At 40.7% G+C, this 12,338-nt stretch overlaps 1 protein-coding gene across 2 annotated transcripts in view; it reads left to right on the top strand.

Annotated features, from left to right (window-relative positions):
* Positions 1-12,338, top strand: part of KATNAL2 (katanin catalytic subunit A1 like 2) — a 37,656-nt gene that overhangs the window by 5,525 nt on the left and 19,793 nt on the right. Inside the window, exons 2-9 of one of the 2 annotated variants that reach the window (XM_074571132.1) lie at positions 3,120-3,190; positions 3,585-3,751; positions 5,554-5,596; positions 6,021-6,144; positions 7,661-7,771; positions 8,230-8,328; positions 9,065-9,142; positions 12,061-12,159. In XM_074571132.1, coding sequence (XP_074427233.1) covers positions 3,120-3,190; positions 3,585-3,751; positions 5,554-5,596; positions 6,021-6,144; positions 7,661-7,771; positions 8,230-8,328; positions 9,065-9,142; positions 12,061-12,159 — 792 coding nt within the window. The remainder of the gene's footprint in view (positions 1-3,119; positions 3,191-3,584; positions 3,752-5,553; positions 5,597-6,020; positions 6,145-7,660; positions 7,772-8,229; positions 8,329-9,064; positions 9,143-12,060; positions 12,160-12,338) is intronic. The other variant, XM_074571133.1, reaches the window with a different exon arrangement.

Genomic DNA, 12,338 nt, shown 5'->3' with positions numbered 1-12,338 from the left:
GTGTTTAAATATTCAGGTGTAACGGTGATCTTGCCTTTTGATATGTGGGCAAACGCAACAGTTATTTTTTCTCAGCATAAAACAGCAGGAGCGGTTGCATTAGAAGAATGTACAAGTGGGACTCTCAGCAAGTGATGACTCCAGCTTCCTTCTTGCACCTCCAACCCTGTTTCAGCAGATTCAGTTCATCCAGGAAAAATGGTGAAAGGTCCACAATTCAAAATTTGTTTTCCAAACACCGGGATCTCAAAATAATAAGAAGGAAAAGATCCTTTTATCCCCGGGTGTCTTGTGTTTTCCCTTTGCTCGTAACAGTTCTCGGAATTGGTTCATTGCTTGTTGCAGCACCTCTCAGGAACTGGTGTCCTTCATTCAAGAGTTACTGATCTGCTAAGAATTTACACAGCACTCTTCTTCCCTAAAATGATTTAGAAAAATCATCCTGGTACCACTACTGAAAGGTGAATGGTATAGTAGCTTCCTTATGGACTCAGAGTGGCTGCGTAACTTTATCAAGACAATAAAAAGTAGTAAAGGCTAGAAGTGGCGTAAGAGTTCTTCCTTTTTCCCCAGCCAGTTTGATTCCTTTCTCTAGAAAACCAGAATGAAGCTTCTACCAACCTTGTTATTAATACGTGAAATACAAATACGCTTTCACCCCGCAGGAAACGTTGAAAGCAAAGCCCGTCCTTTTCACAGTTGTGTCACTAGGTGGCCCCACGTCTGAAGCAAACATCCCAGAAAATACCTGCTTTACTAGGAGACCTTTTGCCTGTTCAACCCGGCACTTTTTACAGGTTGGCAAACACACGGAGGGGTATTAGTTTTAAAATGGCACAACAGCTGATCATGCCACCTCAAGAGTTTTAATTAGCAGCAGAATGTTATATTGTATCCACTGCTGTGTACGAAGCAAAGGGAGCAGGTAGGTCTAATCTGACAAAGGAAAGAGGTAAATTGGTTTTCCAGTTCGTTGCACCACCCAAAAGCACCTTTGCTTGTAGGAATAAATGATTCTCCAGTATCTGCAGTTTACTATAATGATAATTTCTTCCAAGAGACCGGGAAGGATAGGGCAGTTGTCATTCCGTATGGATATTCCTTTTACACGTCCCGTGGGATATAAAAACATAAGCCTCGGTCAGTAGTAATTCTTTGGCTTGTTTGTGTGCCAGGCACTGGCAGAGAGCAGCAGAAGTCATCGCCAGAGATGCCGAGGCCCTGTTTCCAGTATGAAAAGGACAAAGATTTGTGGGTTTGTCTCCTGCGGGTCCCTAGCACTTGGGCTAGGCTTTTTCTCAGGGATGTTTGATTCTTCAGGCACCGTTCGATTGGGGTAGAAGAGAGAAAAACCATCCCTGGAGGTATTTAAAAGACAGGTAGACATAGTGCTTAGAGATATAGGTTAGATTAGTGATGGTTTTTGTCAGAGTTAGGTTGATGGTTGGACTAGATGATGTGAAAGATCCCTTCCAACGCAGGCAATTCTATGATTGTAAGTGGGAGCCTGTATATGCACTCCTGTGCAACATGATCGGGAATATCTGTGCTATGGAAGCAACAGAACCTACTCTCTTTCCCCATCCACTGAATAAGTGCTGCTCTTTCATGCTCACACTGGATCCTCATAAATAATGCTGAATGTCAGCATCCTGAAAGAGAAAGGAAATAATTTATTTGCCTAAATGTGGGGATTGGCCGTACCTGCTTTTCCTGTGGTCCCAGCTTCAAATCTCAATGAGGCAGACCAAAGTCGATATGCCGATTTCTAGAGCTTTCCCTGTAGCAACTTCTGTTATGACCCTAAAATCTCAGGGTTTCTCTGCAGACATTTGGCGCATATGGTGTGTTTCATCAGAGTAAGACTTTATTCCAGTATCTTACAAGATTTCTGTGTCCCTTGTGCTATTTGTGATACTGCGCTTTATGCTCCCCCAGATGGAGCTTCACTGAATGATGGCAAAGATGTTTTACACCGCCGTGTTTTTATCGCTGAACCATTTGTGAATGACTTTGGGTTCTCCAATCTGTATGAAGAAATGCAAGGGACGTACTTCATATTGACATTTTGGCATATTGGGAGCCCCTCTGCTGGGAGGACAGGCTGAGAGAGCTGGGGGGTTCAGCCTGGAGAAGAGAAGGCTCCGGGGAGACCTTCCAGCCCCTTCCAGTCCATAAAGGGGCTCCAGCAAAGATGGGGAGGGACTCCGGATCAGGGAGGGGAGCCATGGGACGAGGGGGAACGGTTTTAAACTGCAAGAGGGCAGATTTAGATGAGATATTGGGAAGAAATTCTTTGCTGTGAGAGTGGTGAGCCCCTGGCCCAGGTTGCCCAGAGAAGCTGTGGCTGCCCCATCCCTGGAGGGGTTCAAGGCCAGGTTGGCCGGGGCTTGGAGCAACCTGGTCTGGTGGGAGGTGTCCCTGCCCAGGGCAGGGGGTTGGAACTGGACGATCTTTAAGGTCCCTTCCAACCCAAACCATACTATAATTCTGTGATTCTATGACTTTAGTCACTCCTGTATTAAAATCAGGCATGTTTGGTGTTATCCCAAACTTCTAATTCTTCAAGTACTCTGTATTTCACTTGTGTTTATATGTCAAGGTCCGTGAGTTGGGAGGTGCCAACAGTGTACAGCTGCTCTTTGTAGTGTAGTTACACAGAGCCCTGACCTTTTCTCCATCCCTTCTTCTCCAAACACTCAGAAAATGGGTTTCTAGCTTCTAGAGGCAAGGACACAGCTGTGCTGGAGCACAAGATTTCCCTGCACAGCCCTTGGAGACACTGTGCATGAGGTCTGCAAGTGTCGTACCCTGAATTTCACAGCAGCCTGAACATGTTGGAGGTCCATAACCATAGTAAGGAAAGTAAGTTATTTTTTCAACCTCAAAGTAATTTCCTCTTCTCTAGGAAATGGTTTCTACCCATCCAGTAGCCCTGATGATGTGTAAGAAAAATTACATTGAAAACCACTTTCCTTCTGTTTATTAACAGTGAGTTGTTTTACAGTTCTTACATGCTGTTGTTTTAATTCGTTTGTTTCCACAGGCTACATTTAGATGCTGTTCAGAGCAATAAAGAGAATATTACATTTGATCTAGAGTTCTGTCTTAATTCACAGGATGAGATGCGAACACAAGCTCGTCGAAAAAATCTCCTCATTCTAATTTTGCATTATTTAATGGAGGAAGGGTATGTTTTTTTAAATAATAGTCCTCTACATTTGTGGGTTTGTGTGTGTCTGACCTCCCGTAATGTGTCCTTCTGTCCTCCGTTGGGTGGGTGGCCAGCATGGCCCTTTGGTTTGATGTGAGAAAGGGGTAAACGACTATTATATATTTTGCTAGTTTAGTTTGCTAAATTGTTTCAGTTTCTGGAACAAAAATGTCCTGTATAATTTAAAACTACTTTAGAGCAATCAGCAAAGGGTTTTTAAATAGAGTTTATGCTTTTATAATAAATAGAGTTTGTGGGCAGGTTAAAAATACAATATATTTACCAGTGCTATTGTTTGCTTTTTCTCTCAAAAATCAGAATAAGATAATGACTCTCAGGTTTTTGATCTTTGTTTTTTTCAAATTACCAGGTATGTCGATGCTGCAAATGCTTTGGAACAAGAGACGAAATTAAGTTTACGTGGCTTTGAAGTTTGTGACAACATTGATCTTGAGACGATTTTGATGGAATATGAAAGCTATTACTTTGTAAAATTTCAAAAGTATCCTAAAATTACCAAAAAAGTCCTGGACACTGGTATGTGGCTCTTTTCCAAAGAGAAAGCTTTTGTTTCTCAAAGCCTAAAAGGTGTATTTGCCTGATGTACACACTGCACTTCTCGTGCACGTCAGCGTTTGATGTTTGAACTCTCTTACCGTTACAGCGCTATAGTTCTAGCACATAGGACATAAGAATTGAGAGATGGGGCTTCGAGCCCTTCTGCTCTTCCTCATCTCTTTATGTAGAGGAACAAGAAGGTGACATTTTCTGTCTTTTAAAAACTGCTTTGATACTGGAAAATGCTGTGTAAGCGCAAAGTATTATGGCATAGATATAGTTTAACATCTTATATCTTTCTTCTCATGGGGAGAGAATAGTAAGGCTGCTCTATTTTCGATTTAATTTTTAAATTAAAATAAAGCACTTAAATGAAATACTATATCTTAGCTCATCCAAGCTAGTGCTTAGAAGTTTATCGCCACTAGTCTCATTAACCATTTATTTTGCACATTTTCATATACTAAAGGTAATGTGCCAAACGAGTAATGGGTTTATTTGCTCCAAAGGACTTAAAGTCTGAGGTATAAATGGATGAAACAGAATAAGGCAAATCAGAATATGAGCATTCTTTTATGACCCTGAGAGCCTGAATGGTTTTATACTCGAGCGCAAAATGTAATTTGTAGAAGCCCTGAGAATAACGGTGTGAGAATTGAAGAGTGTGGAGGGTATAGAAAACACCGACATCTCCGTTCGTCTTGTAAGAAAAATATCATCATCAGAGAAGGGGGTGACTGGCCAGGGAACGTCTCTGAGCAGTTGTCATTGTTTCACGTGGTTGCCAACAACTTTGAAATCACAGGTAAATGAAACATATCAGTAGATTAAAATTACCTGTACAGGCGAAATGGTTTCGAAAGGTACTAAAGCTACGAGTCATCATTACATTCACGGTGATGTAGAAGATCGGTACCAGCTGGAAGCAAACGTTATCTGCATGAAAAAGAGATTTATGGCTAGAACCTATTGGTCGGTGTTCACACAAAGAGGAGCAGCCTTTCAGGACAAAACCAAAGGGATTTGTTACGAGTCAAGAAGGAAAATGTATTACAAACTTTTGTCACCTCATACTTAGTCAAACCGAGTGGTAGCCACGGCTCGATCCATAATCCGAGTGAAAAAACAATTCCCAAAAAGCCACTCTTAGACACTAGGTGCATGCTAGTATGATACAAACCTTCGGCTTTTTGAGCTCACATCTGGGCTTCGTGAGTTTGACGTTTTGTGGGGAAAAAAAAAAAAAGCTTTTCTTTGACAGAAATTGTTTCAAATTATGTAAGTGCAGAAAATAACATAGATTGATAACCACCGTTGCATTGTGACATTTAAGCTGTCTTGGTACGTTGAACATGATAAAATTATTATTAAGAAGCGTGAGGTAAATTCTAATTTCCCAATTCAGGCATGAAAGAATTATTAGCATTAAATAAGCATTCAGTGTGATATATTAAATTAGTTTATTGTGCTTGATCTGGTAGTGTCCGTTTTACTGTGAAAATGACATTAGTTTTAAAATGTAAGCAAAGAAACCAGAGACTGAATGAGCCTAAAATTTAACAAGGCTGAAGCCAAACTGCTCTCTCCAATATCAGTTTGTTTTCAAAAAACTTTTTTGCAAGCTTGCATTGCTTATAATCATGCTGTTCCTGTTTAGGCATTGTTATTTCCAAGGTCGTAAATGTGTGCTCAAAACTATTTTTGAAGGGGGCGGGGGGGAATCAAGTTTCCCTTTCTTATATCCTTAATTATTTTCTATTTTAATATTAATTTTGCCACAGCGGAAAATAAACAACAGCCGAGCACTGGAGGGAGACCAAGAAGGTAAGAGAAATGCGTGGGGTTTTCTCTGGGCAGAAAACTTTCCTATAAAATACGCGGTGTGCAGCGTGGTTAACATAATGTTGTGATACCACAGGAATACCAAATCCTAGAGTCATGCTGCTGGCTGCGGGGTGCATTTTTCTGTATCTTTTCGAGGAAAATAGAGATTTATTTCTGAATATGGAGATACAGACAACTTACAAAGTTTCTGCAGTAGGGCTAAGATAGGGTGGCGTGTTTAAAAGCAGTGAGCATTGAACTTTGCTGTGATTGAAATCGATACTTTAACTTCAGTGGGAGTAAAGTTAACCCCAGACTCCTTTATTTGAAAACCCTGCCTTTTAATCTTTTGGTATTCTGAAGGAAAAAAGAAGTTGTGAAAGCCTTTCAAGATACTATTTTGTTTTGTTTTTTTTTATTCTAGGGTAGCAAGCTCTTCTCAGCATCTCCCAAGACTCAAACATCAGACAGTGCAAAGACCATTGTCAAAAACTTCACCTGGGAGTACAACAGAATTTAAATCATCCATCAAGGAGAGCCCCAAACAGGTTTAAACGTGTTCTATCTTGGCAACATCACAGTTGAAATTAATGTGATTTTATTTTAAGAGGCTATAGGCAGGAAGAGGGTGTGAGTTACACAATTAATAATTGTGTAATAATTAAAAATCGTGTAACTAATGGGGTTTACTAACTGTGTAATTTAAGGGTTATAGATGCAAGACCGTGCTTTCTGGCTGTGAGCTGGGGAGCAAGTCACAAACAAAAATTAGAGGAAAAGGAGCCACATAATCCCACCTATACTGAAAGCAACCAGAGTTGTCCCATTATATACCAGTAGATTCATCCTTTAGTGCCAGAAAAACTAAGTGTAAAGTCTGGTGTCAGTTGTAACCATCTTAACAGTCATAAGGTGTTTGAGGTTGGGGGAGTAATTTGGCTCTGTAATTTTCATGTTTGTGAGTCTCATTTTGGTAAGATTGCTGTGAAAACTACTTTATTATCATCCCTTACAAAGGAGGGAGTAAAAACAGCAGGTTGGTGGGCAAGCAAGGCTGAAGGAGAAACCTATTTTTGTTATTATTTTTTGAAGTCATAGAATCTTAGAATGATCATAGAATCATAGAACGGTTTGAGTTGGAAGGGACCTTAAAGACCGTCCAGTTCCAACCCCCTGCCCTGGGCAGGGACACCTCCCACCAGCCCAGGTTGCTCCAAGCCTCGTCCAACCTGGCCTTGAACCCCTCCAGGGATGGGGCAGCCACAGCTTCTCTGGGCAACCTGGGCCAGAGGCTCACCGCCCTCCCAGCAAAGAATTTCTTCCCAATATCTCACCTGAATCTGCCCTCTTGCAGTTTAAAACTGTTCCCCCTCGTCCCACGGCTCCCCTCCCTGATCCGGAGTCCCTCCCCAGCTTTCCTGGAGCCCGTTGAGGGATTGGAAGGGGCTGGAAGGTCTCCCCGGAGCCGTCTCTTCTCCAGGCTGAACCCCCCCAACTCTCTCAGCCTGTCTTCATAGGAGAGCAGCTCCAGCCCTCTGAGCATCTCCATGGCCTCCTCTGGACCCGCTGCTACAGTGCTTGTGTGTATTCCTGTGTAGGGAGGACCTCAACTCTGACCACTTCTCACCCTTTAAAAAAAAAAAAACCAAAAAAACATTAGCAACAACTGCTGTTAAGTGAATGTCAAAGTAACTTATAATCCTAAAATAGCTCCTCATTTCTGAGTTGACATGCTGTGCCTGTCGTTTCCACTGTTCATTAAGTATTTCTCCTCATAGCTATGTAAAATGCGTATTTCTGCAACTTAAAATGGCAGCTCTGTGCGTGAAATAACTTGAATGCTGAGCTCTAGAGCCATGGCTTGCACCACTGCTCTCATCAGCCAGATGAAGTCTAAATGCACAACGGTGTTTATCTGACAAATACAGGATTACTCTTGCAACTTCCACGTGATGATACAGCTCATCTGGGCACGTATGAAGAAGTGGGATCATACCTCTAATGAGATATCTGAAACTCATCTACTTGGCAACGCATCTGTTTTAAAATTGATTTTTTCTTTAGAACAATGGCGGTGCAGTTACTCTGGAGCAATCTGACTTTGGCTTAAGCATCTCAGCAATAGACAAAACTGGAGGAGACAGCACTCACCCAAGAAGGGTTGGCGGAAACCTAGTATGTGACTTATAATAGAAATTTATATGTAGAACAAGCACGTGAAAGTTTTTTCACAAATATCAAATGCAAGCTTTTTGCCTATATTTTTATATAAGGTGGTGTTGTATAACTAGCTGAAGGCTCAATTTTATGATCTGGGCAGTAATTGTTTGCTTTGGAGGCTCTGCTTGCATTAAATAGTATTTCAAACATCGTCAAGAAGGAGGAATGTTTCAGTTTTTAAAACCCAGGTAGTAACTAAAATTGAAGACAAATTTCGAATTCCTGAATGAGATGATAAGAGACTCTGCGGTTGAATTGTTGCAATGACCGAGGAGATGCGCGTTCTTTTCTCATTGCTACCACAGATTCTGTGGTCAGGTTTTGCCATATTTAGGACTGTAACAGCAAGCAAAATTTGGTCCACTGCAGTTCTAACAGTTAAAGCCTATTGAAACACTTTTTTTCTCCTTTAGGGCCAAGTAATTGACTTCCATGGGATGATCCAGGATGCTGTCAAAGTATCATCAAATGGAATAGCCTTGAACAGCCTGAATTGTGATCCAGATCCTTCAGTAAGTGTTTCTGTCCGTATTTCTATGCAATAAACTTGAACATCAGTTTGATATAACCAGGAACAAAATAAAATACTGCAGTGACGTTGTCTTCGTTCCCAAATGCTAAAAAAGGGCTTAGATTTCCGAGTAGCGTGTTTCCTTCTTAGTGGACAGTAATACTTGATACTGATCTAGTTTGTTGACAGCTGTTAACTCTTTGAACAGAACAACAAATACAAGTGATACCATATGATTCACCAAAAAAACCCATCAGTATGTTGTTTGGTGTTCACCTCAGCTGAGACAAGAACAGAGTTTAGGTGGTTGAGATAGAAACTTTTCAGTGAATTAAATCACTCCTTGACACAAGCCCATAGCTTCTAAGAGAGCTTACTTAGTGCCACTCCACCCGGCAACTGCTACACTTGAAGAGACTTTAAAAATGGAGAATGTGACAGCGCGGTGACCCATAGTTATATTTTTCACTCTTCTTAATCTATCTTGGGCACGTGTAGGATTACATGTGCAATAACAGAGCTGCTCGTTTTAATGTTAATTCTGGATAAGATTGTGTCAGATGAAAAGATGAGTTACTGCAAATATGGCTTACTTGAAAATCTTTATTATTATCCATATTTTTCCAGCTTTAAAAGTTGATATTATTATGATGTATCAGCTGTTTTGAAACTATTTCAAAGTTCATCTGTTTAAAAATAATCGAAGTCTGACAAGAACTTATGTTTGTCTTTTTTAGGAACGATTATTGAAACCCCTTAGTGCTTTTATTGGCATGACTGGTGAGATGAGAGAACTTGCAACGGTTGTAAGCAAAGTAAGATCAGATCTCCGTTTTGGTTGTGTAGAGGTCTTGGTTATCTTTGTCATCTGAGAATGCTGTTTGTTTCTTCTTACTGTCACTGATAGTGCTTATTCTTGAATGTGCAAGCTATTTTTCTTATCGTGCAGCTCCCAACAAGTCATTTCTTTACACGTAACGCTGTTTCTTTCTGATACACAATGGGAGGAAGTAATTAAGACCGTTCCTTTCTAGTGGGGAACATGTAATCTAATCATGCTGTACCCATGAGACTGTCGTAGCTTTTCCCTTTGTTCTTATTGCTACGGAAAATGTACTGGAAAAAGAGATTTAAATATATTAGTTAATACCAGCTAATCTAATGTATTATCTAACTGTGATCAATGGTGGGAAAAACCTTGATTCAACTCTGTGGGTGCAGTTTCCATTCAAGGTGTTGGGCTGCATTCAGTGCGGATGGTGTGCCAGCATCACAGCAATATCCTGATTCTATCTACTAGATACCATGCACCGAATTTATTAGACGCTGATATTCCCACATTCTTTTTAGTACTAGTCCTGTGCCTTGCATTTAGCCTGGAGAAAAGGAGGCTGAGGGGAGACGTTATCACTGTCTACAACTACCTGAAAGGAGGGTGTAGCCAGGGGGGTTCGGTCTCTTCTGCCAAGTAACAAGTGATAGGACAAGAGGAAGTGGTCTCAAGTTGCGCCAGGATGGCGCAGGGCATTTAGGATGGATATTAGGAAAAAATTTTTACGCTGAAAGGGTTGTCAAGCGTTGGAACAGGCTGCCCAGGGAAGCGGTGGAATCGTCATCCCTGGAGGTATTTTAAAAGACAGATAAATGTAGTGCTTAGCAATATGCTTTAGTGATGGGCTTTGTCACTGTTAGGTTGATGGTTGGACTCGATGATCTGAAAGGTCCCTTCCAACCTACACAATTCTATGATTCTATAATTGTGCTGCCCGCGTGAGCTGGACTCCTTGTCTCCTCTTGCTTGGGGCTGTTGAGAGATGCTGTTACTGTAGGCTCTGCAAGCAGTGCCCTTCCCTCATCCCGGCACGGGAGCTGCACGAACAGCATCAGTAATACACTGTATCCCAGGGCAGACTGGGGATCCTTCCAGACCGGGCAGTATGGAATCCCAACATCCTCAGCACCGTTTCATTTCACTCAATGGGTCGAGGTACAGTCGAGCAAACGGGCCTTGGGCTACTGGGGATGAGCCTGGCTACGAAGCAGGTAAATGCTTCGCGTGCATCACCTCCCGAACCCCACGAGGCACTTGTCCAACAGGCTTTATATTATCAATATTTGATAGTGTTGTGACTCTTTCTGGATATAAGCATCAGAAATGGTATCAGCTGTTGCTCCCAACTTAAAATCAGCTGTTTAAAAAGCCTGGAAGATTTCTGCTGACCGATTTTTATAGCTGCGCATGGCCCAAATTCTTGGTCTGCAAGTTGTGGATTTGCAGTTTAGTAGAACCGAAGTCTAAGACGTTTCCAACCTGAAAATAAGAAAATCCTCATTCATTTCAGTTCCTGCCTCGTTTTTAATTTATGGTAAACCCTTAAAATAGTGTTGTTCTTGCTGCTGCTTTAGCAAAAAGCAATAAGGTTGCTTTAGCCTTCATTATGGTATGTTTTTTAAATTGCGCTGTTATGTTCCTAGTTGCTATGGTAATCAACACTGTGTAAATCAATAAAAATAAATAGCATGTGGTATCTATTTCACAACACAATCTAATTTAATTTGGAAACAGTTATGGAAGTCTCTACTTAGTGTCATAAATCTGATTCATCTTCATTTGCTGTTAATAGAAAGGGAAAAGTGTAATCTACTCTATATAAATAATTTTTCTAATGGTATTAAATAAAACTTTCCCCTCGGATATAAGCACATAATTTTTCTTCGGTCTCTGGGGACTGCCTGTTTTTATTGGAGAGCAGAATTTATCCCAAGTATTTGTATTGAGGATCTGGTATTTTTCTGCAGAACAATTAGTCTCTGGCACGCCAAGTCACCAAATATTACTAAGGCAAATGGAAAGATTCATAGAAGATTTGGAAAGTTCGGTGAATTAAATGAAATTAATCTAGTGAGTGCTTCAGGGCATAGACTAATTACCGACTATCTTTTGATAGATGCTTAGGGCAAAATTTTCCTCCTGTTACAGAGTTTCTCGCACCTTTTCTTGCAGCGTATAAAATCTTGCATAGTGTGGAGTAAATAGCAATTTTTCACTGTTACTTATAAGTAATCGGTGCAGCCATAGAGTTACTAAGCATCAATTTTAACACAAACTGAAGTATTTTCACACTGCACATGATTAAACTGTGGAACTCATTACTGCAGAAGAAGCATGTTCAAAAAAGAGGTAAGAAAAATCCACTGAAGAATTAATGTCAAAGGGTGTTTGAACTCAAAGACTAAGATGTAATTTTAATGATCAAAGTCCTTCGATTGCAGATTTTGGTGGATGGAAATATGAACCGACGTGTCACTCCTATTGCTTATACTTTTTTTTTTTTTTTTTTTTTTTAAAACGTCCGATACTTGCCAGCATCAGAGACAAAATATTAGGCTTTATATCATGATAGCTCGTCACGTGTGAGCTGGTTATTAAAACCAACTAACAGAAAACAGATCTGAGAAGCAGATCTGCTCAGGATATATATTTGGCAGTGTATATGCTCATAGAGAAGCTAGGGGCTTGAGGGGAAGCCAAGGCACCATATAGCAGTTCCTGTAGAAATTATTGTCGTGTAAGCTTTCCTCTTGGGAGGTCCCTAGTACGTAGGGTTAAATAATACAGTTTGTATCACTTAATAACACTCATAACTTCATAACGGAGTTGAGTCTTTTCCTTCCGTTATCCTAGTGCAGTAAGAACTTAAGTTTGACTAACAGGATGCAATGTATGTTGCAGGACATTTATCTCCATAATCCAAACGTGAAGTGGGATGATATTATTGGACTGGATGCAGCTAAAAGGCTAGTCAAGGAAGCGGTGGTTTATCCCATCAGGGTAAGGCGCTAAATAGTCTTGAGAAAACCAGTGTTGGGCTCGTTAGAATTCTCCTTGTCATTACAGAGTTCTCACTATTTCTGTGCTTTTGTAGGCAGTTCATATTAGAACTGTTCCTGTTTCATCTGACTGTTGCATACGCATTCTCCTGTAGGAAAATGGCCTTTTAATATTAAAAT

Source organism: Larus michahellis, chromosome Z, assembly GCF_964199755.1.
Source record: "Larus michahellis chromosome Z, bLarMic1.1, whole genome shotgun sequence".
In the NCBI taxonomy this organism is placed as follows: Eukaryota; Metazoa; Chordata; class Aves; order Charadriiformes; family Laridae; genus Larus; species Larus michahellis.
This window is presented reverse-complemented; position numbering and strand designations above follow the sequence as displayed.